This window comes from Antedon mediterranea, chromosome 11, assembly GCF_964355755.1.
Source record: "Antedon mediterranea chromosome 11, ecAntMedi1.1, whole genome shotgun sequence".
NCBI classification, from domain to species: Eukaryota; Metazoa; Echinodermata; class Crinoidea; order Comatulida; family Antedonidae; genus Antedon; species Antedon mediterranea.
The window spans coordinates 14,223,885-14,248,755 of record NC_092680.1 but is presented as its reverse complement, the minus strand read 5'-3'; the positions used below and the strand labels follow the sequence as shown (position 1 = coordinate 14,248,755).

The following is a 24,871-nucleotide window of genomic DNA, read 5'->3' as shown; positions in this document are numbered from 1 at the left end:
TTGTTAATGGATTAAACTTATGAAAAAGAAATAATAATCATGATAGAATAGAATATTAATAACATATTTTGGATAGATGACCGCAACAAGAATCTAAACAAAAAGGTCACACACTTTCCTAATCTTTAAACACACAACACGTTCAAGAGAGGCCATAATTTGTTGTAAAATGGCAACATATAGCTCAAGAAACCGTGAATCACCTAATATTCTTTTAACTGGTAATAATAGAATTATTTAAGTTGGAAATTTACTATATTTTGTGCTGTTCAATGCCTAAATTGTTAAGTTAAGTAAGTGTGTCCTACTAAAGTAACTAAAAAGTCTAGACTAAAGTAGGCCTGCCTGGCACACTAGGCTAGAGCTAGCCTCTAGAGCCTATACTAGGCTAACCCTTTTTTCCTACTGTAGGGGTGCTGGTCAACACATACCCAAACCCGTACCCATGCTAACTCGTACCAAACTTAGCTAACTCGTACCCAAATAATTGGTCAACTCGTAGCCACTTTTTGTTAGCTAGCCCGCAAACCAGCAACCTGTCTAGTCTGTACCCATACAAACTCGTACCTAAGTATTTTGTTACTCGTACCCATTTGGCTTACTCAAACCCATTTTTTTTAACATAAAAACATTTAAACATAAAAATGTTATGTACATTTAATAGTTGGTTTGTTTGAATTAACAATGCCCTGTTTTAAAAAAAAAACCTGCAGGAGGGCTATGAGGTCAAATTACTTGGATTTCGTGCTACAGTACATGTTTTTGCTGACCGGGACACGCATTTATAGGGTGTCATGTCAAACGCAGTAATGACGTATGATCATTTTCCATATATTTTTTTATCAAATAATTCAGTGAAATGATCATCACGTTTGGTTAAGGTAATTAAACATTTTTGGCAGATGTTTCCTCTATAACAGCTACATGTTTTTGCTGACCAGTATTTCCCTTTTATAAAAAACAACATACATTTTAATAGTTGTCAAATAGACAACACAATAATTCCATTTATTTTTTTATTAAATAATTCAGTGAAATGATCATATACACATTTGTTTATGGCAAATAAACATTTTTGGCAGATGTTTCCTCTATAACAGCTACATGTTTTTGCTGACCAGTATTTCCCTTTTATAAAAAACAACATACATTTTAATAGTTGTCAAATAGACAACACAATAATTCCATTTATTTTTTTATTAAATAATTCAGTGAAATGATCATATACACATTTGTTTATGGCAAATAAACATTTTTGGCAGATTTTTCTTCTATAACAGGTACGTTTGTTAGCTGACCGAGGATTCCCCTTTTATATTTTAAAAAAAACGCATTTATAGAGTGTGTCAAAAAATAGATAACGCAATGTAAAATATGATTTTCCGTATATTTTTTCTTAAATAATTCAGTAAAATGATCTGTTTGAAGGCTATTAAACATTTTGGCAGATTTTTCTCAACAGCTACATGTTTTTGCAAACCGGAGATTCCCTTTTTAAAAAAAAAACGCATTTGTTTTCATAGGTGTCAAATAAGACATATTAATGACGTACAATCGTTTTTCCATGGCATTGGATGTAGTCTTATTTACTAAAATAATATAAACGTTCTGGAAAGTCCTACCTGCACAAGTTTGCGTATCTGTTGGCGATAAGATGGTTTTAGGTTTAGTAGTATTTCTGTTTTTATTCATAATTCATAACAGCAAATGTCACCGTCTTGCAGGTTACCTTTTATTATTCTCACATCCGTCATTGTATACTAGGGCAATAATCTACATAGATTTATTATTCTAAAACTTATGCTTACTTAGCAGCAAAAATGAGGCTGGTATCCACTTTTGCCCTAAATAGTTTCATGATTTTAAAATATGAGTAACTGCTTTAAAAATGTATTGAATATTTTCGAAACTTTAAAACAGTTTAATACGAAACTTGCAGAACAAAAACAAAAAGCTACATGGTTGGTGAGTTTTTGCAGCAGCTACCCTACAGTAGCAACAAGAGATCAGTTTCAATACCACGTGCAAACTATTTCCAGATTTTCTGTCACATCATGAATACCAAATGTGGTGCTTCCTCTAACTTACATAGTGTCCTTAATAGTGTCAGTGAGTGGTGTGCATCTAATGATGTTCAACCTAAACCAGCTAAATGCCAAGTAATTGAATTTAACTTTTTAAAGCAACGGCAGCTTAATTTAGTATACACTATTGATAACTTTAATCTTCCAATAGTTAATAAGTTAAAATTGCTTGGTGTAATAATCCAAAATGACCTCAAATGGGGTTCAAATGTTAATGATATAACATCAAGAGCCTCACGTAGACTATTCTCACTATGTATCCTGAAAAGGTCTAATCATGGAGAAATAATATTTCTCCATGGTCTAATGCACCAGTCAGTGACCTGGTTACAGTATTTACATCATATATCAGACCTGTGCTGGAATATGCCTGCCAGGTTTGGCATTCATCATGAACTGTTCAGCAATCTAATTTAATTGAAAAAATTAAAAAAGGGCATTGTGCATAATTTTAAGCCCACATTACGTTAGCTATGAATTAGCCTTAGAGCAAGTAGGTTTGCCTTCTTTAAAGTCCCGTAGAGAACATATTCTTCTCAAGTTTGGCAAGAGTCTTTTAGAATCTACCAAATTTAGAAATATGTTACCAGCATATAAATCTGATAGGCATTCAAGATCGAGGAACAATACTAGTTCAAAGTTGGATTCTTGCAAATGTCGTACTGAAAGATATAGGCGGTCTACTATTCCGCACTTAGCACGAATCCTTTATGTATAATGTTTAGATTAGATCTACTTTGATGTATTTTACTTCTCAGTTTATGATTGTAATCCAACCTTTTCAACTTTTGCTGCTGGTTGGAATTTGATGTTTTTTTTTTTAATACCTTAATAAATAAATAAATAAATACTGTATTCATGCATGGATTCAGGCCCTCTATAGTTTCTGCCTTAACCGAATAGGAAAAAAAATAATGCGACCCGGCATAGTATTGGTAGATCCGGCCATTGCGGTACAAAACAGAAGAGCTGCATAGTTGATTTGTGACTCATACTACATGGCCGCTGAGACGTGAAATTTTTTTTATTTCTTGCCTTGTTTTAGTGTTTATTTTTAAAATTCAGGAAAGTGATATAGCCCATCAATTAGTGTGGTGCCAAATGTGAGAATGTACCATTTAGTGGTTTCGGAGGAGAAACGTAAAATAATTTAGTAGCATTAATATATATGGTGTATGAACATTTGATTTCGCCATGCAAACCTTAATATATATATTATTATTAATTACTAATTAAATTATTTTTATGTTTTTAGGTACACCAGGAACAGGTAAAACAACATTAGGACAGGAACTTGCTCTTCGGCTGGACATGCAATATGTAAATGTTGGTGATGTAGCAAAAGAAAAAGAACTTTATGAAGGATGGGATGAGGATTATCAGTGTCCTGTTTTAGATGAAGACAGGGTAAATAATAGTTTAAAAGAAACATCTTGTAACAAGCTAAATAAAAGTTTGCACTATGAAAACATTCATTCACAGTTATACCAATAATAATAATAATAATAAACAGTATTTGTATAGCGCCTAATGGATCACTGACCCCTCTAGGTGCTTTACATAGGACCTTAACTAATGGTAATAAACTATCCCCCGCCGGACACCATTCCGGTATTTCTTAGTCGAGGTTTCGGGGATGGAGACAATCAATAATGTGAAAAAAAAAATGTAACTAAGCTTAACTATGCTTAACTAATGTACCAAGCATTAAAATATAATAAACATGTTTCTATAAATTGTATATTTAGTATTATTTTCTATTATATAAATAATACCTAAATATATTTATGTCATTTGATTGGACGATTATGGGTTACATGATAAAAATAAGTGCCCTATTTTTGCGCTTACATAAACGTGGTGTATTTTCAATTTTTCCGGTGGAAGACCGGGCAGCGCCGCCCCTTAACAACAGCATAACAACAATGCTCTGCACCACAGTTAACCATGGTGTCATAAAAAAGATTTGTGCCATTGAATTTTCATTTCATTCATTTATTTGACAAAAGTTTCGGTAAATCTTGGTTTTTAAAAATGAACATGATTATATTTGATAACTATCTACTGTAGGTTATTGATGAAATGGAAGAAATTGTCAACAATGGTGGCTGTATAATAGACTATCATAGTTGTGAGTTCTTTCCAGAACGCTGGTTTGACATCATTTTTGTTTTAAGGACCGATAACAGCATTCTCTACAACAGATTGCAACAAAGGTATGTTAAAGTATTTACACTATCAAACTTTATGTGATGTGCCCATATATGGACATGATGATGTCATATCACTACCATGTTTAAACTTATCACTACCATATTTGGGCACATCACACTTTTTTGTCAAACTAGTTTGATAGTGTAGACATAGCTTTACAGTATTAAAACTTTCATAAATATTATGCCTGATATGCAGAGTTCCTTTTAAGGCATTCATTTTCAATCCTATTGAATTGTAGGTTAATAGGAATTTAAGTATTTTGTTTAAAAAGCTTTTCAGATTATTAACAAAAAATCCAAAATTTTAAGTAAAAAAGTATATGTGCCCAATTGTGGATCATCTTCACTTATGAGAGCACTAACAATGAGAATATCCGCTATGAGCAGTGTTTCACACTGACTTTGTATCCGGCATGATGACAACAATTGCGCTAATGTTTCCCGGCACAACTATGACAGGCTGCAACTTTCACTTCACTCAGGCTATTTATCAAAAGGTACAGAACTTGGGTTTATCAGTAAGATACCACAACAACCAAGAAGTTAAGCGAATAAACCAGTCTCTGATGGCTTTTTCTCTCGTTCCTCAAAAATTTGTTGCAGATGGAATTAAGCGAAGGACAACGCACGATCGACGAGTATTTGACCGCGATTCAACGACATGTACTGTAGGCCATAATCGTATTTAAGATGTATAATTTAAGTTATCGTATTTAAAGATGTTTAATTTAGTATTTAATTGTTTTAAATATTTTCCTAATGTACTATAGTATTTAATTAAGATGTTTAATTTACTATTTTGTTTGTAAATAATTTCCTAATGTAATATTATTTAAGATGTTTAATTTAGTATTTTAAATATTTAAATATATATCGTATTTAAGATGTTTATTTTACTATTTTGTTTAGATATTTTCTGAATGTAATATAGTATTTAAGGTGTTTTATTTAGTGTTTTAAATATTTATCGTATTTTAAGATGTTTAATTTAGTATTTAATTGTTTTAAATATTTTCCGAATGTAATAATATAGTATTTAAGATGTTTTAATTTAGTATTTTGTTTAGATATTTTCCGAATGTAATATAGAATTTGTTTAATTTAGTAATTAATTGTTTAAATAATTTCGGAATGTAATATGGTATTTAAGATGTTTAATTTAGTATTTTAAATATTTATCGTATTAAAGATGTTAAATTTAGCATTTAATTTCCGAATGTATTATTAAGCTTATCATATTTAAAGATGTTTAATTTAGTATTTAAATGTTGACAATTTCCTGATGCAATATAGTATTTAAGATGTGTAATCTTACCGTAAAATGTTACAAAAATTCCCGATGTACTGTATAGTATTTAAGATGTATATTATTAATATAATTTATCATATTTAAAATGTTTAATTTACGGTAACTTAGTATTTAGAATGTATTATATACAGATATTTTGTAGTATTTAAGATGTTTAATTTAACTCTTAAAATGTACTTGTGTGTGGTTGGTGGGGTCATAAATTAATACGATCGACCTTCCTTCTTCACGGGTGACGTACGTGTGCTAGATAGCTAGGCCTAGCCTACAGCAGGTGACCTAGCGATCGCTAGCATAGCAGTTACCTAGGCTTGTGCGTATGAAAAAAACATTTCAAAACACCAAGGTATCTTAGGTAATAGAAACCATTGATTAAAGTATGATTTTTCATATTTTTATTATTGTGTGCAATGTGGGTTTTGCGTGTGCTGACTGGCTATTTGATAAACCATTTACATAGCCAGTCGGCAAACGAGGAGTCAGCAATCTGGCAGTCGGCAAACTAGTCACATACCTTTTAATCGCATCTATTAAATAGCAATTTAGAACATGTAAAAAACAACCTAATTGATAACATACAAAGCAATGACTTTTCTATTTGTAATATTGTCTTTAATAGTACATTCCGCCATAATCTTTAAAAAATGTGTAAATCTGTGGATTGTGTCAATCGTGGTATCTGTGATAGCGTAAGTCTGCCCTTTTCAAAATGATTTTGACACTTTATTTAACTTGTTAAAATCATTTTAATCTTTTGATTCGTGTTTTATTTTGCTGTACAATTTTTATATTAGGGAGGTGAATAAATTTGACTAAACCAGTATAAAACAGTTTGGTCCAGCTCACAGATAGACAGACAGACAGTTTGGTCCAGCTCACAGATAGACAGAAAGACAGTTTGGTCCAGCTCACAGATGGACAGACAGACAGTTTGGTCCGGCTCACAGTTAGACAGGCAGTCTGGTCCAGCCCACAGCATCAGTTGATATGTTGTTAGGTTATGAATAGACTCCTCTGCAGCCACTACATGGTTTATCTATGAACTTTACTTTATTCTACATTAAAACCAGATGAAATTGTTTACAAAACTATTTCCAAGATTGAGAAAAATTTTGCATCTGTGATTTAATGTCACACATATATTCTTTATTTATTATTTTTATTTTAGGGGCTACAGTGGTCGTAAACTCCAGGACAACATACAATGTGAAATATTCCAGACAATTCTAGATGAAGCAAGAAGCTCGTACCTGCCAAGCATCGTATTCCCATTGGCCAGTAACTGTCCTGATGATCTGGAAACCAACATAGATAAAATCAAAGACTATATTGAAAGATGGAAAGCGTCAAAGGAACAGATTTGAAACTAGATGTTCTTAAATAAGTATTTTATGCTGTCATTAAATAGCCCTACAACAGGGTTTGCGTCACAATCAATAATTTAAACAGGACTTTGTATCCAGATCAGTAGCTCAGTTTGTCTACCGATTGCAGTCCATGAGAGTGGCCAATCTGGATAGCATTATTTTGATCAACTGATATAGGTATATGACCCGAATAGGTTATCAGTATCGGTTCTCAATTTGGCCAATGTGTCTCCTAGATTTCCTTCAGGATCGGCGTTACGGGTAAATAATGATGCCAGTAATTTTGGTTACTAGATTACGAATGTGCCATGTGTGAACATAGCTTTAAAGAATCAATCCAATTTGTAAAGCACTTCACCTTCTTACTGGCTATCAATACTCTGAACCTTGATTTGACGTGACAGATACCAACATAATTGCATGTTGACATTGCTTTGGAAACTAATTATGCAACTAAGCTAAACATTTATATCAAGTCTATAGAAATTCCAAAAAAATAAATAATAAAAATCAGTAATGTGAAAAAAAAGTATTACATCTAAACCATAGATGTGGTTGAACAGAAATATATTTATTAAAAATGAGGTATGTTGTCTACCATTTTATAAAAATATAATTTATTTTAAAAAAAACAAGTACAAATACCAAGTACTGAACTCTATTATTACAAAAAACAGTAATTTTAAATCGGTGAAAATAAACTTCAACCTTGGATTTATGTAAGCATTAAATATTTTTAAATATTAGTTGATTAATACATTAATTAGTGATTTTAATTTTATACTGTTTCTTCTGGAAGGTTATATTTGCCATAATATTTAGGATTTTAATCTGGATTTTTCAGAATTCAAAACAAATTTGATTTGTATCAACTATCATTGACATAATAATGTGTTTTTGCACATGTTTTTTTTTCGTGTGTAGCCATTGTAGTAAAATTTTGTGCTAAATACATTTATCTTTTCTCTTATTCGTATGCAACATATTGTGTCTAATTAATTTAATATAATTTCAAATTGTATTTGAAATTATATTATATTATATCAGTTTAAATTTTATGTGTAAGAGAAAAATGCATACCAAAATACTTATGAAATCACTAATTAAATTACATGACAAATCCAAACTGTATTAATGAAATTATGAATTTATGTTGATATGTAAAAAAAAATAGGTCTTATAGTTTTACTAAAAACAAATATAAAAAGTAGATAAAAACACAAAAGTAATGTATGTTGAGATGTACACAATTTTGGAATTAAAAAACTACAACACTAAAAGTTTGAATTTTTAATGTCTTAGTTACAATTATATATATCCTTTGCCAAAGAACTGCAATATATGCAAGATATTTGACCAATCAATAAAAAGAGAAATATGCGGTGTCAACCAGACATCATCATCTTTGCCAAATGAGCATCTACAACATATTTATTAAAAAACATACACAACAAACATCTAGATTTTGTAACTCTTTTATTGAATCAATGTTGATTTAACACATTCATTAGTTTAGATTGAAATACTTTATGGTAATTAAAATAAAAATAGCAATGTATACTACGACAATTTATTTATTATACTAAAGTGTCAATCCAATTATGGACCACTTTATGCTAATAAAGTAATAGTTATTATTATTTCATTTATTTTGATACATAAATAGTAAAAATAAAATTGATTTAAATCATAATTATATTTACAAGTTTCAAAAGAGAAAATTTGTCTTAAGATGGAATAGTTTCTAAAACTCAAAATGTGTCTATCTATAAACATGTATTTAAAATAGTACATAGTAGATGATTGGCTAATGATTTATTCCCTGCAATTTTTGATGTTTTGGAAAAATAATGCATATACATATGTATTACTTTAAAAATTCAGTCTAGTCTTAGTTTTGTAAACAGCAGAACCGTACAAATATCGTACGCTAGCTATAGGCCTAGACATCAGATATATCCCAGATATTCTGTGGCTTATTCAAGAAATCTTTAGATACTGGGATTGTGCCTAGTGACTGGAAGAATGCAAATATTGTCCCCATCTTCAAGAAAGGCCAGCATAGTGACAAAAGAAATTATCAACCTATTAGCCTGACAAGTATCGCATCTAAAGTCATGGAGCACACTATCACTAGTAGTCTGATGAACCATGCAGAATTAAACACTATTCTACATTCTAAGCAACATGGATTTCGAGCAAGGCGGAGCTGTGAGACACAGTTGATAGAATTTGTACATGATATCACAGCAAATATGATGGACAGTCTGCAAACTGATGTTTGTATACATGACTTTGCCAAAGCGTTTGACAAGGTTGGACACTGGCGACTGCTGTCAAAATTGGAATGGTATGGGATCAAGGGAAAAGTGCATAAGTGGATACAGAGTTTCCTCTATGACCGGCAACAACAAGTCATCATTAATGGTATCATATCAAGCAGTGTGCCCGTATTCTCTGGGTGTGTGACCGAAACGGCCGCCGACTGAAACGGCCGCCAACATTTTCTATGGGACGCCAATACCGCCGCAGCTACAACAAGCCAATGCAGTATTATAAACGTACAGTAGTAAAGTCTATGAAACCACGATGGAGGAACAAATAAATGAAACTAAGCAATATATGTTTAAGAATAAAATCAAAGAATAAACGTATTTTTTAGTTAAGTTTTTATTAAAATAATGTTTATTATAATAATTCACCATTCTCAATTTATTTAACGTATTCAAACAAATTTTACTTTAGTGTCGATACAATTTGTTGTTCGTACACATGACGTGGTTCTTGAGTTATGCAAGGTACCATGTCAGTTCCATCGGTGACTTTATTATCTCTGTTTACAGATTCCTAAAAAACAAAACAATTATATAAAATATTCAACAAAATAGTAGAGGTAAACCTTCGAATAACGAAAGAAACAAAGATAAAGTTAAGTAAAAAGTTAATAACTTTACGTTTTATTTGATATAAGTTGTTGTTCCCCATTGCCTGGTTCTTGTGTTCTGTGGTGTTGTTGTTGTTGTTGTTGTTGTTCCCCATTGACTGGTTCTTGTGTTCTGTTAGGTTCTTCCATGTCGCGTCCATCAATAGACGTTTCTTCTTGACGATTTCTAAACAATAAAGTGATGAAAATAGATAAATCATAAAAATAACAATACAGAACAGAGAGAAATATGTAATATTTGCAAAACGTCGTCATAAGTACGGTACCACCTTTAGTAGGCCTACTTTCGATTCGATCCATTGGATCAACAACAAAAAAAGAAAAATGACTCTTCTAAATATTAGAATCTAAATGAATTTGTTTCAAGATTTTAAAACCAGGGTGTTGTTAATTAACTTACGTTTGAGTCAATATAATTTGTTCGTACTCATGGCGTAGCTGGATTCCGTCAGTTACTTTAATATCACGTCCATCGGTGGCTTCACTATCTGCTTCTTGTTGACAATTTCTAAATAATAAGGCAATTATAAAAAGAGAATAAACATTCACAGTTAAGAAATAGAAAGATACAAAATACACTTTTAGCAAAACTCTTTTAACCAGGGAAGAGTGAAAAACCTTCCCTGTTATAACTTACTCTTGTGTCGATATAATTTGTTGTTCGTACACATGACGTGGTTCTTGAGTTATGCAAGGTACCATGTCAGTTACATCAGTGACGTTATTATCCGTTTCCAGATTCCTAAAAAACAAAACAATTATATAAAATATTCAATAAAATAGTAGAAGTAAACCTTGAAAAATAAGAGAAACAAAATGAATACAAAGAAAAGGTTAAGTAAAAAGTTAATAACTTTACGTTTGATTTGATAGTTGTTGTTCCCCATTGCCTGGTTCTTGTGTTCTGTTAGGTTCTTCCATGTCGCGTCCATCAATAGACGTTTCTTCTTGACGATTTCTAAGCAATAAAGTGATGAAAATAGATAAATCATAAAAATAACAATACAGAAAGAGAGAAATATGTAATATTTGCAAAACGTCGTCATAAGTACGGTACTACCTTTAGTAGGCCTACTTTCGATTCGATCCATTGGATCAACAACAAAAAAAGAAAAATGACTCTTCTAAATATTAGAATCTAAATGAATTTGTTTCAAGATTTTAAAACCAGGGTGTTGTTAATTAACTTACGTTTGAGTCAATATAATTTGTTCGTACTCATGGCGTAGCTGGATTCCGTCAGTTACTTTAATATCACGTCCATCGGTGGCTTCACTATCTGCTTCTTGTTGACAATTTCTAAATAATAAGGCAATTATAAAAAGAGAATAAACATTCACATTTAAGAAATAGAAAGATACAAAATACACTTTTAGCAAAACTCTTTTAACCAGGGAAGAGTGAAAAACCTTCCCTGTTATAACTTACTTTTGTGTCGATATAATTTGTTGTTCGTACACATGACGTGGTTCTTGAGTTATGCAAGGTACCATGTCAGTTACATCAGTGACGTTATTATCTGTTTCCAGATTCCTAAAAAACAAAACAATTATATAAAATATTCAATAAAATAGTAGAAGTAAACCTCGAAAAATAAGAGAAACAAAATGAATACAAAGAAAAGGTTAAGTAAAAAGTTAATAACTTTACGTTTGATTTGATAGTTGTTGTTCCCCATTGCCTGGTTCTTGTGTTCTGTGATGTTCTTCCATGTCACGTCCATTAATAGACGTTTCTTCTTGACGATTCCTAAACAATAACATGATGAAAATAGATAAATAACTAGATTTAATTCGTCACGAATTATAGGTTATATGCATTGATCTAAATAAAGATAATTGATTTTTAAAAGATATATTGATTGATTGATTTTCTCAGAATCTTTAATTATTTGTAATATATGATAGGACCTTGCTAACGCGAACACCATAGCCGGTATCACAATCCGATGAAAGATCCATATGCGTATAATGTCATAAACCACATTTGTTGTTACATAATAATAAAGACATAAGTTAATTTTTATCTAGATTTCATTATAAACTAGAAAGCCACTCCGAGAGTGCATACCTCCGCCTACTGTAAAATTCTCCTACATAAGATTTCTCCAATAGGGTTGGTGAAATCTGTCCATAATAGGTTACTTTTCTGTCCATAATAGGTTACTTTCTGTCCATAATAGGGACTAGAGGGTGCTGTTGTTTGTACATAATAGGTGTAACTTTCATAATTGGCTGTCCAAAATAGGTGACTTTTTGTCCACAATGAGGTATATTCAGAGCGTCATTTCGACGATCGAGCATTCTCTACTTCTACGGAGCGCCATTTATGCCTTTATTTACGGTACTTACGAAATAGAAATAAGATAAGATAAGATAAGATAACATTTATTGATCCTCAAAAAGGAAATTCATTGCTCGTCATACTAACAAGAAAACACAATAAAAACAAATATAGCAAAAAAACCATTCATATAAAAACATCAAAAATACAAGATAAAATTATCTTCTTGACTTTCTGTTGTACTGGATGATACCGGAGGGAATAAAGGATTTGGCATATCGATTTGTTTTCACACTGAGGAGCCTCAATCTACCACTTGGATTAAGTTGGTCTATGATCACTTTATGGAGAGGATGAGAGGCATCCGACTCAATGCGTTCAAAATCTTTCTGGAGGTGTTCTAGGTGCACATTGGTAATGGAAGGCAGTTCCAGACCAATCATTTTACCAGCCCGACGGATGAAAGTTTCAAGGCGTCCTTTATTCCCTCCGGTAACATTACCAGCCCAACAGGAGAGGCAGTACGTCCAAACATTACATATAACGGAACTATAGAACGAAAGTAACATCAAATCACAGGAGTTAAATTTATATAAAGTTCTCATACAATACATTCTGGGATTTAATTTAATAGTACTACGGTAGCTGCTCCAGTGGACCAAATTTAGCACTAGTGGAGCGCAGTGATATAAAATAGAAATAAGTCACTAATTTCTTTTCGTATGTTAATACACTGTGCTCAAGTGGACCCAATTTGGAGCCAGGGGAGCACAGGAAGAGTGATATAAAATAGAAATAAGTCACTGAATTTTAATATCTTTTCGTATGTTAATACACTGTGCTCAAGTGGACACAATTTGGAGCCAGTGGAGCACAGTGATATAAAATAGAAAAAAGTCACTGAATTTGAATATCTTTTCGTATGTTAATACACTGTGCTCAAGTGGACCCAATTTGGAGCCAGTGGAGCACAGTGATATAAAATAGAAATAATTCACTGAATGTTAATATCTTTTCGTATGTTAATACACTGTGTTCAAGTGGACCTAATTTGGCGCCAGTGGAGCACAGTGATATAAAATAGAAATAAGTCACTGAATTTTAATATCTTTTCGTATGTCAATACACTGTGCTCACGTGGACCCAATTTGGCACGCGCGCCAGTGAGCACACAGTGATATAAAATAGAAAAAAGTCACTAAATTATAATATTATTTTTTCGTATGTTAATACACTGTGCTCAAGTGGACCCAATTTGGCACCAATGGGAGCACAGGGAAATAGTCACATACAAAAACATCGAGAAAAAATACTTCTGGAATTAAAAAATATTTCAAACTCGGTATATTTGTTCAATATCGGTTACTCCATCCGTAGACCAAAAGAAAAAATAGTTTCAAGCCACATCAGTGATTTTAATAACTTGAGCACAGTGTAATGTATTAACATACGAAAAGATATTACAATTCAGTGACTTTTTTCTATTTTATATCACTGTGGTCCACTGGCTCCAAATTGGGTCCACTTGAGCACAGTGTATTAACATACGAAAAGATATTACAATTCAGTGACTATTGTACTTGTTACAGTAATTACCCACTGTAAAATGGAATCGTCGGGCAATTTGACAAGAAATCCAACCTCCCCATAATTCTCAACCCCCCCTTAACAACGCATGCGCGAAAAGGGAGTTTTTCATGTTTATTCAACGATTACACGCTTCACTGATCTTCGCTGGCTTGGAGGGGAGGTTGAAAATTTTAGCTAAGCTAAAACTTTCAACCCCCCCGTGAAAGTTAACCCCCTCCCCCCTCAACACCTCCCTTCTCTTTTGACTGACCCTCTCCCATCTCTTATAGCAGAACTACATAGTTATCTAAAAACAAAAAATAAATAAACATGGATATTACGAGGGCCTTTTTTATAATCATAATTTTATTTTTTTATGTCGCAATAATAATAATACAATTTTCATAGAAAGAATGTCTTTCCCCCCCCCCCTCCCCCCACCTTGGTACCTTCTGTTTAAAAAAGTTCTGAATCGATTTTCATCATTATTTTTTCATAATCGATCAGTTCTCAGCACTATGTCAAATATCAATACAAACAAAATTTGGTTTTGAATATCATAGAAATTGGAGTGGGGTTCGTTTTCATGGCCTATCTAACATTTTCAACCCCCCTGTGAAAGAAAGTCCCCCTCTGTTTAAAGAAATTCTGAATCGATATTCTTCATTATTTTTTCATAATCGATCAGTTCTCAACACTATGTCAATTATTAATACAAAATGAATTTGGTTTTAAATCAGAATATCATAGAAATTGCAGGGGGGTTTGTTTTCATGGCCTATCTAAAATTTTCAACCCCCCTGTGAAGGAATGACCCCCCTTTGTTTAAAGAAGTTCTGAATCGATATTCATCATTATTTTTTCATAATCTATCAGTTCTCAACACTATGTCAATTTTCAATACAAAAAAAATTGGTTTTAAATGCGATTATCACAGAAATTGGAGGGGGGTTCGTTTTCATGACCTATCTAAAATGTTCAACCCCCCTGTGAAAGAATGACCCCCCTCTGTTTAAAGAAGTTCTGAATCGATATTCTTCATTATTTTTTCATAATCGATCAGTTCTCAACACTATGTCAATTATTAATACAAAATGAATTTGGTTTTAAATCAGAATATCATAGAAATTGGAGGGGGTTTGTTTTCATGGCCTATCTAAAATTTTCAACCCCCCTGTGAAAGAATGACCCCCCTCTGTTTAAAGAAGTTCTGAATCGATATTCTTCATTATTTTTTTATAATCGATCAGTTCTCAACACTATGTCAATTATTAATACAAAATGAATTTGGTTTTAAATCAGAATATCATAGAAATTGGAGGGGGGTTTGTTTTCATGGCCTATCTAAAATTTTCAACCCCCCTGTGAAGGAATGACCCCGCTTTGTTTAAAGAAGTTCTGAATTGATATTCATCATTATTTTTTCATAATTTATCAGTTCTCAACACTATGTCAATTTTCAATACAAAAAAAATTGGTTTTAAATGCGATTATCACAGAAATTGGAGGGGGGTTCGTTTTCATGGCCTATCTAAAATGTTCAACCCCCCTGTGAAAGAATGACCCCCCTCTGTTTAAAGAAGTTCTGAATCGATATTCTTCATTATTTTTTCATAATCGATCAGTTCTCAACACTATGTCAATTATTAATACAAAATGAATTTGGTTTTAAATCAGAATATCATAGAAATTGGAGGGGGTTTGTTTTCATGGCCTATCTAAAATTTTCAACCCCCCTGTGAAGGAATGACCCCCTTTGTTTAAAGAAGTTCTGAATCGATATTCATCATTATTTTTTCATAATCTATCAGTTCTCAACACTATGTCAATTTTCAATACAAAAAAAAATTGGTTTTAAATGCGATTATCATAGAAATTGGAGGGGGGGGGGTTCGTTTTCATGGCCTATCTAAAATGTTCAACCCCCTGTGAAAGAATGACCCCCCCTCTGTTTAAAGAAGTTCTGAATCGATATTCTTCATTATTTTTTCATAATCGATCAGTTCTCAACACTATGTCAATTATTAATACAAAATGAATTTAGTTTTAAATCAGAATATCATAGAAATTGGAGGGGGTTTGTTTTCATGGCCTATCTAAAATTTTCAACCCCCCTGTGAAGGAATGACCCCCCTTTGTTTAAAGAAGTTCTGAATCGATATTCATCATTATGTTTTCATAATCGATCAGATCTCAACACTATGTCAATTATCAATACAAAAAAAAATTGGTTTTAAATGCGATTATCACAGAAATTGGAGGGGTGGGAGGGGGGGGGGGGTTCTTTCCACAGCATATAACCAGATAGGCCTACTTCTTAAGGTTGATTAATTCATTCTTAAATTGTTTTATGATGTTAAAGGTCGAGGGGTTGGTAGAATTCATTCTTTTGAAAATATATATTTTTTTTTAATAAACAACTGGTCAATCAGCTAGTAATATTGCATGTCAGTATACAGTTGTTAAATTTTATAATATTGAAAATTTTAAACTACATCACCTTACACAATCTAAAATGTTTGTTTTAAAAAAAAACTTATCTAGGCTCACTTCTGCACATGCATTTTAATATGTAACATCTTGTTTTTTTTTATGTATGCGTAGAGAATTGTTTAATAAACGAAACGAAATGTTCAACCCCCTGTGACGAAATTTCCTCCTCAGTTTTAAGAAGTTTTGAATCGATATTCATCATTATGTTTATTGTAATCGATCAGTTCTCAACACTACGTTAATTATCAATACAAACAAAAATTTGTTTTAAATCAGAATATCATAGAAATTGGATCGGAGGGGGGTTCGTTTTCATGGCCTATCTAAAATTGTCAACCCCCCTGTGAAGGAATGATCCCCTTTCTTTAAGAAGTTCTGAATCGATATTCATCATTATTTTTTCATAATCTATCAGTTCTCAACACTACCGTATGTCAATTATCAATACAAAAAAAATTGGTTTTAAATGCGATTATCACAGAAATTTGAGGGGGGAGGGATTCGTTTTCATGACCTATCTAAAATGTTCAACCCCCCTGTGAAAGAATGACCCCCCTCTGTTTAAAGAAGTTCTGAATCGATATTCTTCATTATTTTTTCATAATCGATCAGTTCTCAACACTATGTCAATTATTAATACAAAATGAATTTGGTTTTAAATCAGAATATCATAGAAATTGGAGGGGGTTTGTTTTCATGGCCTATCTAAAATTTTCAACCCCCCTGTGAAGGAATGACCCCCCTTTGTTTAAAGAAGTTCTGAATCGATATTCATCATTATTTTTTCATAATCGATCAGATCTCAACACTATGTCAATTATCAATACAAAAAAAAATTGGTTTTAAATGCGATTATCACAGAAATTGGAGGGGGTGGGAGGGGGGGGGGATTCTTTCCACAGCATATAACCAGATAGGCCTACTTCTTAAGGTTGATTAATTCATTCTTAAATTGTTTTATGATGTTAAAGGTCGAGGGGTTGGTAGAATTCATTCTTTTGAAAATATATATTTTTTTAAAATAAACAACTGGTCAATCAGCTAGTTATACTGCATGTCACCGGTACTGTCAGTATACAGTTGTTAAATTTTATAATATTGAAAATTTTAAACTACATCACCTTACACAATCTAAAATGTTTGTTTTAAAAAAAAAACTTATCTAGGCACACTTCTGCACATGCATTTTAATATGTAACATCTTGTTTTTTTTTATGTATGCGTAGAAAATTGTTTAATAAACGAAACGAAATGTTCAACCCCCTGTGACGAAATTTCCTCCTCAGTTTTAAGAAGTTTTGAATCGGTATTCATCATTATGTTTATTGTAATCGATCAGTTCTCAACACTACGTTAATTATCAATACAAACAAAAATTTGTTTTAAATCAGAATATCATAGAAATTGGATCGGAGGGGGGTTCGTTTTCATGGCCTATCTAAAATTGTCAACCCCCCTGTGAAGGAATGACCCCCCTTTGTTTAAGAAGTTCTGAATCGATATTCATCATTATTTTTTCATAATCTATCAGTTCTCAACACTATGTCAATTATCAATACAAAAAAAATTGGTTTTAAATGCGATTATCACAGAAATTGGAGGGGGGAGGGATTCGTTTTCATGACCTATCTAAAATGTTCAACCCCCCTGTGAAAGAATGACCCCCCTCTGTTTAAAGAAGTTCTGAATCGATATTCTTCATTATTTTTTCATAATCGATCAGTTCTCAACACTATGTCAATTATTAATACAAAATGAATTTGGTTTTAAATCAGAATATCATAGAAATTGGAGGGGGTTTGTTTTCATGGCCTATCTAAAATTTTCAACCCCCCTGTGAAAGAATGACCCCCCTCTGTTTAAAGAAGTTCTGAATCGATATTCTTCATTATTTTTTCATAATCGATCAGTTCTCAATACTATGTCAATTATTAATACAAAATGAATTTGGTTTTAAATCAGAATATTATAGAAATTGGAGGGGGGTTTGTTTTCATGGCCTATCTAAAATTTTCAACCCCCCTGTGAAGGAATGACCCCCCTTTGTTTAAAGAAGTTCTGAATCGATATTCATCATTATTTTTTCATAATCTATCAGTTCTCAACACTATGTCAATTTTCAATACAAAAAAAATTGGTTTTAAATGCGATTATCACAGAAATTGGAGGGGGGTTCGTTTTCATGGCCTATCTAAAATGTTCAACCCCCCTGTGAAAGAATGACCCCCCTCTGTTTAAAGAAGTTCTGAATCGATATTCTTCATTATTTTTTCATAATCGATCAGTTCTCAACACTATGTCAATTATTAATACAAAATGAATTTGGTTTTAAATCAGAATATCATAGAAATTGGAGGGGGTTTGTTTTCATGGCCTATCTAAAATTGTTAACCCCCCTGTGAAAGAATGACCCCCCTCTGTTTAAAGAAGTTCTGAATCGATATTCTTCATTATTTTTTCATAATCGATCAGTTCTCAATACTATGTCAATTATTAATACAAAATGAATTTGGTTTTAAATCAGAATATCATAGAAATTGGAGGGGGGTTTGTTTTCATGGCCTATCTAAAATTTTCAACCCCCCTGTGAAGGAATGACCCCCCTTTCTTTAAAGAAGTTCTGAATCGATATTCATCATTATTTTTTCATAATCTATCAGTTCTCAACACTATGTCAATTATCAATACAAAATAAATTTGGTTTTACATCAGAATATCATAGAAATTGGAGGGGGTTCGTTTTCATGGCCTATCTAAAATTTTCAACCCCCCTGTGAAGGAATGACTCCCTTTGTTTAGAGAAGTTCTGAATCGATATTCATCATTATTTTTTCATAATCGATCAGTTCTCAACACTATGTCAAATATCAATAAAGCAAAATTTGGTTTTAAATCAGAATATCATAGAAATTGGAGGGGGGGTTCGTTTTCATGGCCTATCTAAAATTTCCAACCCCCCTGTGAAGGAATGACCCCCCTTTGTTTAAAGAAGTTCTGAATCGATATTCATCATTATTTTTTCATAATCTATCAGTTCTCAACACTATGTCAATTATCAATACAAAATAAATTTGGTTTTACATCAGAATATCATAGAAATTGGAGGGGGTTCGTTTTCATGGCCTATCTAAAATTTTCAACCCCCCTGTGAAGGAATGACTCCCTTTGTTTAGAGAAGTTCTGAATCGATATTCATCATTATTTTTTCATAATCGATCAGTTCTCAACACTATGTCAAATATCAATAAAGCAAAATTTGGTTTTAAATCAGAATATCATAGAAATTGGAGGGGGGGTTCGTTTTCATGGCCTATCTAAAATTTCCAACCCCCTCCCTTACCAAAGCTGAATGCCTTCGCTTACCATTCACAAAGCATTCGAATGCTACTCCTGGAATGCTATTATTGGCATTCGAAGGGCTAATACTTAGCATTCGAATACTAGTGGTATATAAGCATTCAATGACTGAATTTAGCATTCGAATGCTTCTTAGCATTCACTAAGCCTTCGCTAAGCCTTCACTAAGCCTTCGCTAAGCCTTCCTTCGAATGCTTCTTAGCATTCACTAAGCCTTCGCTAAGCCTTCCAGGGAGCCGAATTATGTAAATGAGCTAAGCATGAATGGTAGCACTAGCATTCGAATGCTAAAAGTAGCATTCGAATGCTACTAGTTGAATGCTATACTAGCATTCGAATGCTAAATCTGGAAGGCTTAGCCTAGCATTCGAATGCTAGTAGGGGAATGCTAGGCTAGCATTCGAATGCTAGCCTAGCATTCGAATGCTAGTAGATGAATGTGCTATTGAGCTTTTTTAGTGGGCGTGGTCTAGCATTCAAAACTACACATTCAAATATTGGTACACTGTTACACTGTGAATGCTAGTGAGCGAATTGAATGCTAAAGCATTCAAATTCTACAGTGGGAAATGTTGTGATCCAGATTTCTCACTTTTTTTATGAAGAATCTAAAATGAAAAGCGAAAACATTCTTCAAATATACAATAAGAGACATTAAAATAAAAGATGTCTTTACTTTAATTATTAAAAAATCAAATTTAATTAATATATTTTCGTCGATACTCGATATTTAACATTCCCAAACAGAAATAAAGTATCAAAAAGCTATCAAACGTATAAACAGCAAGAGAGTGTAATACTTATACTGTATATGACAAAAAGGCCATATACAAATGAACAATTATCAAAATTAACTACTTTAAAATATTTAATTTAAAACTTCAATTGACACCATGAATTTCCTTATGGAGGCATCTTCAAAGAAATATATATATACACTATATATAAAAGGCAAATTACTGAAAAAAATGACAATGCTGTGGATCTCAATGGAGATACAAACTAAAGTAAGCAAAAAGCTAAAAAATTATCAATTAGCAGAGCTATTGGCAACACTAGCACTTTATCTGTGGAAGTGAGAATACTTGGACAAAATTGAGAATATAAAGATATGATAAATGAAAATAAAAATTATATATAAAATATTTATCTATTTATATAGACTCCTGCGTGCATTGGTGCATTTAGACACAAACTTCTTGTTAAATTCTACCAGGCTAACACGAGTCCAATCATTTTTTACTGCCACGACCTTGATATACTCTGCAAAAAAAAATATTGAAATATGTTAATGAAATAAAAAACCGACACCCTGTGAAAAGAAATTAAAGATAAAAAGAATGATTAAGCAATTAAAACAAAGAGAAATGGTGGGATTCAATTTTCCCTCATATTTAATTGATCATTGAAGGCATGTTTATAAGACATGAACATGTTAAAATAGGTTTAAAATTTATAGTTAAATACCTCTAATGGCATCAACAGATGATTTGTCCAATGCACTCCTGTTGGACTCTTTATTTTGTTTTCTATGTTCCTTTATGAACAGTCAGTATATAGCAGATAAAACTGAATTATGCACTATATTCTCTAGTCTGTAGAAGGACTATTATATTAGTATCATTCAGGTTTAATAAAAAGGATTTTATTTAATATTTACCCTTTTTAAAATAAATACATGTTGTGTTACTGTTTTTATTCATTTCAAATGTTGGAATTAAGGAAATAATCTGCCATGGCATAAAAATGCCTCCATCATCCCATTGTCTTATAATAAAATAAACGATGGAGTGAAAACTGCTTTTATTTAAAATTGCTTTTATAGTTTAGTTAGCCCTTCTTTTTGATAAGTGATACAATGTGGTTCTAGAGTATACTATAACTAGCCTAGGCCAGCTACACAATATAACCAGGGAGTGACTTAGGGGATTCGACTTTTGATAGGACTACCACCACTGAATCCCAAACCACTCACTATCTACTGTAGCCTAGCCCTGGTCCCTCTCTGCTGAACTCAACTTAGTAGGCTGTGTGTGGCTATACTGATCCTCCTATTATTATTAGGCCTAGCTAGTTAGTAGCCAAATACAGAATGATAAAAGAACAAGTATAGCAACTAGCTACAATACCTTTTATATCAGCAAAATCTGTGTCAGGTTTGCCAGCAGGTAAGCTGTAAAAAGAAGGAAGGCTGCAGTCTACTGTAGGCATCCTCACTCACTCAACTCAGCCTTTCTCTAGCCATTTGGTCTCTTGAATTTGAATTGGTGGTTGTTTTTTTGGCAGTTGGTGAGGATTGATCTGATTGGTTGAGCATTCAATTATTTCCCTGTTTACCATTCAAAATCTCTTCCTGAATGCTACCAATGATCTTAGCATTCACACTACCATTCAACATATCTCCCTGAATGCTACCAATGTTCTTAGCATTCACACTACCATTCAAAATATCTCCCTGAATGCTACCAATGTTCTTAGCATTCACAATACCATTCAGAATATCTCCCTGAATGCTACCAATGATCTTGGCATTCACACTACCATTCAAAATCTCTTCCTGAATGCTACCAATGATCTTAGCATTCACACTACCATTCAAAATATCTCCCTGAATGCTACCAATGAACTTAGCATTCACACTACCATTCGGGATAGCTTCTGAATGCTTATTGACTCTTGTAAGCATTCCTAAAGAATGCTTGGAAACTTTTCTTAGCATTCCGATTAAGTGGTTTTAAACCATGAATGCCTAAATTCTAAAAATTACCTGTAAATTAGCATTCGAATGCCTAGTGAATGGTTAGCGAAGGCTATTTAAGCATTCTCCTTTGGTAAGGGCTGTGAAGGAATGACCCCCCTTTGTTTAAAGAAGTTCTGAATCGATATTCATCATTATTTTTTCATAATCGATCAGTTCTCAACACTATGTCAATTATCAATACAAAAAAAAATTGTTTTAAATGCGATTATCACAGAAATTGGGTGGGGGTTCTTTCCACAGCATATAACCAGATAGGCCTACTTCTTAAGGTTGATTAATGGCTAAAATATCTAATCCAAAATCTGTCATTCTTAAATTGTTTTATGATGTTAAAGGTCGAGGGTTTGGTAGACTTCATTCTTTTGAAAATATTTTTTTTCTTTTAAATAAACAACTGGTCAATCAGCTAGTAATATTGCAGGTCACCAGTACTGTCAGTATACAGTTGTTAAATTTTATAATATTGAAAATTTTAAACTACATCACATTACACAATCTAAAATGTTTGTTAAAAAAAAAACTTATCAATGTTACAGCTAGGAAAATATCTCGATATGTAGGCATACTATATAAAGTAAGACATTTTTTACCAACCTATGCTCTCTGGACAATATACAAATCACTCATTGAACCAGTATTAAATTATTGCAACATAATATGGTGTAGCACATTTCCAAGTTATTTAGATGAGTTATTTAAACTCCAGAAAAGGGCATTACGAGCTATAACATGGTCAAAGTTTAATGATTCAATGACTGAATGTTTCTATAAATTTAAACTTCTTAAAATTGCGGATATCAATAAGTACCAAATTGGGCTTTTCATGTATAATGTTACTACTAATCAGGACGTGCGTTTTTCATCGCTCTTTATTAAAAATGGTTCTTACCATAATTATAATACAAGATCTAAAGACAAAATGAGACTCAGAAAACGTAATCGTACTTCTACTAGTTTTACTGTGTCATGTGTGGGACCCAAATTGTGGAATGACTTGAATTACGAACTACAAAGTACCAACTCAATATATATATTTAAATCATTGTTTAAAGAACATTTATTATCATATTACAAATAATTTTAAAAATTATACTTGTTGCAGGATTTAGCTTTTTTTATTATTTATGTTTTAGTTTTTTAGGCTAGTTTTTAGGGACTTAGGGGGACACAACTAATCAAGCTCTTTTGAGTTTTTATGTGTTTCCTTTTCATCTTTTTTATGTTCTCATATTTTGTTGTTGTATATTTTCATGATTGAGGATGAATAAAGAATATTTGAATTTGAATTTAGGCTCACTTCTGCACATGCATTTTAATATGTAACATCTTGTATTTTTATGTATGCGTAGAGAATTGTTTAAAATAAACGAAACGAAATGTTCAACCCCCTGTGACGAAATTTAGGTTTATTATGTTAATAATATCTATCGAATCTATCTGATTCGTCACTGTTCTCATCATCCGATTCTGTTGGAAGAATCTCCCTTTCACACCAAAGGCCCCAGCAAATCGTTATCGCCAACGCACCATCCGTTATTGTCTTGGGGTTTCGGCAACTCGTAAATCGGCGTTAGTGCGAGCTTCCAGATCATGACTTGATAGTTCGATCGTGTGCGTCGTATATGTTTTATGCAAGCATCTACGCGACGGTGGAAAGTTAGCTAAATCAATGTTTTTTAACACTGATTATCCGTCTTTTTCCTTGCATTTCCTGCGAAGAAAGTAAAATCTAAGTTCATCGGTACCCGTTGCTTTCGATCGGGATCCATATAAGACAGCGATGTTTTTTTTTATGTTGTTACATTTTGTTTCGTCCATTATTGCAAAAGTCCTATTCGATACAGGCAGTGGCAGGAATCGACGAATAACCAATCTCACCAGTTTAGCCACTGAAATCACCCCAAGTCGATGTAATGCCATTCTAGGGCCGGCTGCATGCGTTCACAAAGTGCGGCACGACCAGCGCTTTCAAGGGAAAAGGAAAATTAAAGGCCTGTGGAGCCGTGAAATGTGCAAAAAGTCACATTTGTGCAAACAACCACATTTGTGCAAACATTTTACCTTCAAATGTGCAAATCTGTAAACATTCATTAACCGCAAATGTGCAAACATCACGCCGTTAAATGTAAAAACGGTCAGTTTTGACGTTAAATGTGCAAAAGGTATTCTACAAATGTGCAAATCATTTATTCAGTCAAATTCCTATTACACTTTATATTTTTGGTTCGTAGGTCTTTCAGAGTAGAAATAACAATAGGAAAAAGAGTCTAATAAATTTAAAATGCTCAATATCATAATAACTAATTATACTGTTGTATTTTATTATGATCAAAGGCTTTAACCCGTCTAAGTCAACTCGCCCTGAAGTCAACTCGGCCTCACGTCAACTAGGCCACCTTAAAGTATGAAACGCAAAAGTGCAAATGAATGGGACAAAATAAGTCTAATGAACAGAAGAAAAATAATAAAAACGAAGTACGCATGTTAT

General features: G+C 32.5%; 3 protein-coding genes across 3 annotated transcripts in view; 2 read left to right on the top strand and 1 right to left on the bottom strand.

Moving 5' to 3' along the window:
- The first annotated feature begins 113 nt into the window (after positions 1–113).
- LOC140062311 (adenylate kinase isoenzyme 6-like) lies at positions 114–7,910 on the top strand. The gene is made up of 4 exons (XM_072108468.1): positions 114–221; positions 3,340–3,491; positions 4,155–4,300; positions 6,778–7,910. The coding sequence occupies exons 1-4, from the start codon at positions 170–172 to the stop codon at positions 6,971–6,973; spliced, it is 546 nt and encodes a 181-aa protein (XP_071964569.1). The 5' UTR covers positions 114–169; the 3' UTR covers positions 6,974–7,910.
- Positions 7,911–8,329: 419 nt separating this feature from the next.
- The window catches only part of LOC140061996 (uncharacterized), a 76,186-nt gene continuing 59,644 nt past the window's right edge, over positions 8,330–24,871 (bottom strand). The window contains exons 10-17 of the mRNA XM_072108036.1: positions 11,571–11,669; positions 11,349–11,453; positions 11,112–11,219; positions 10,780–10,878; positions 10,558–10,662; positions 10,321–10,428; positions 9,931–10,086; positions 8,330–9,823 (exon numbers count right to left, since the gene is read on the bottom strand). Of these exons, the coding sequence (XP_071964137.1) occupies positions 9,814–9,823; positions 9,931–10,086; positions 10,321–10,428; positions 10,558–10,662; positions 10,780–10,878; positions 11,112–11,219; positions 11,349–11,453; positions 11,571–11,669 (790 nt within the window). The 3' untranslated portion in view covers positions 8,330–9,813. The remainder of the gene's footprint in view (positions 9,824–9,930; positions 10,087–10,320; positions 10,429–10,557; positions 10,663–10,779; positions 10,879–11,111; positions 11,220–11,348; positions 11,454–11,570; positions 11,670–24,871) is intronic.
- LOC140061997 (uncharacterized) lies at positions 9,094–9,465 on the top strand. The gene has a single exon (XM_072108037.1). It carries the CDS (start codon positions 9,094–9,096, stop codon positions 9,463–9,465), a length of 372 nt encoding a protein of 123 aa, XP_071964138.1.

Excerpts from the sequence above, each read along its gene's own strand:
- LOC140062311 (XM_072108468.1), top strand. The coding sequence starts at position 170 with ATGGCAACATATAGCTCAAGAAACCGTGAATCACCTAATATTCTTTTA. Across the intron at positions 3,492-4,154 it reads CTGTTTTAGATGAAGACAGG|GTTATTGATGAAATGGAAGA; the intron begins GTAAATAATAGT and ends TATCTACTGTAG. Across the intron at positions 4,301-6,777 it reads TACAACAGATTGCAACAAAG|GGGCTACAGTGGTCGTAAAC; the intron begins GTATGTTAAAGT and ends TTTTTATTTTAG.
- LOC140061997 (XM_072108037.1), top strand. The coding sequence starts at position 9,094 with ATGGAGCACACTATCACTAGTAGTCTGATGAACCATGCAGAATTAAAC.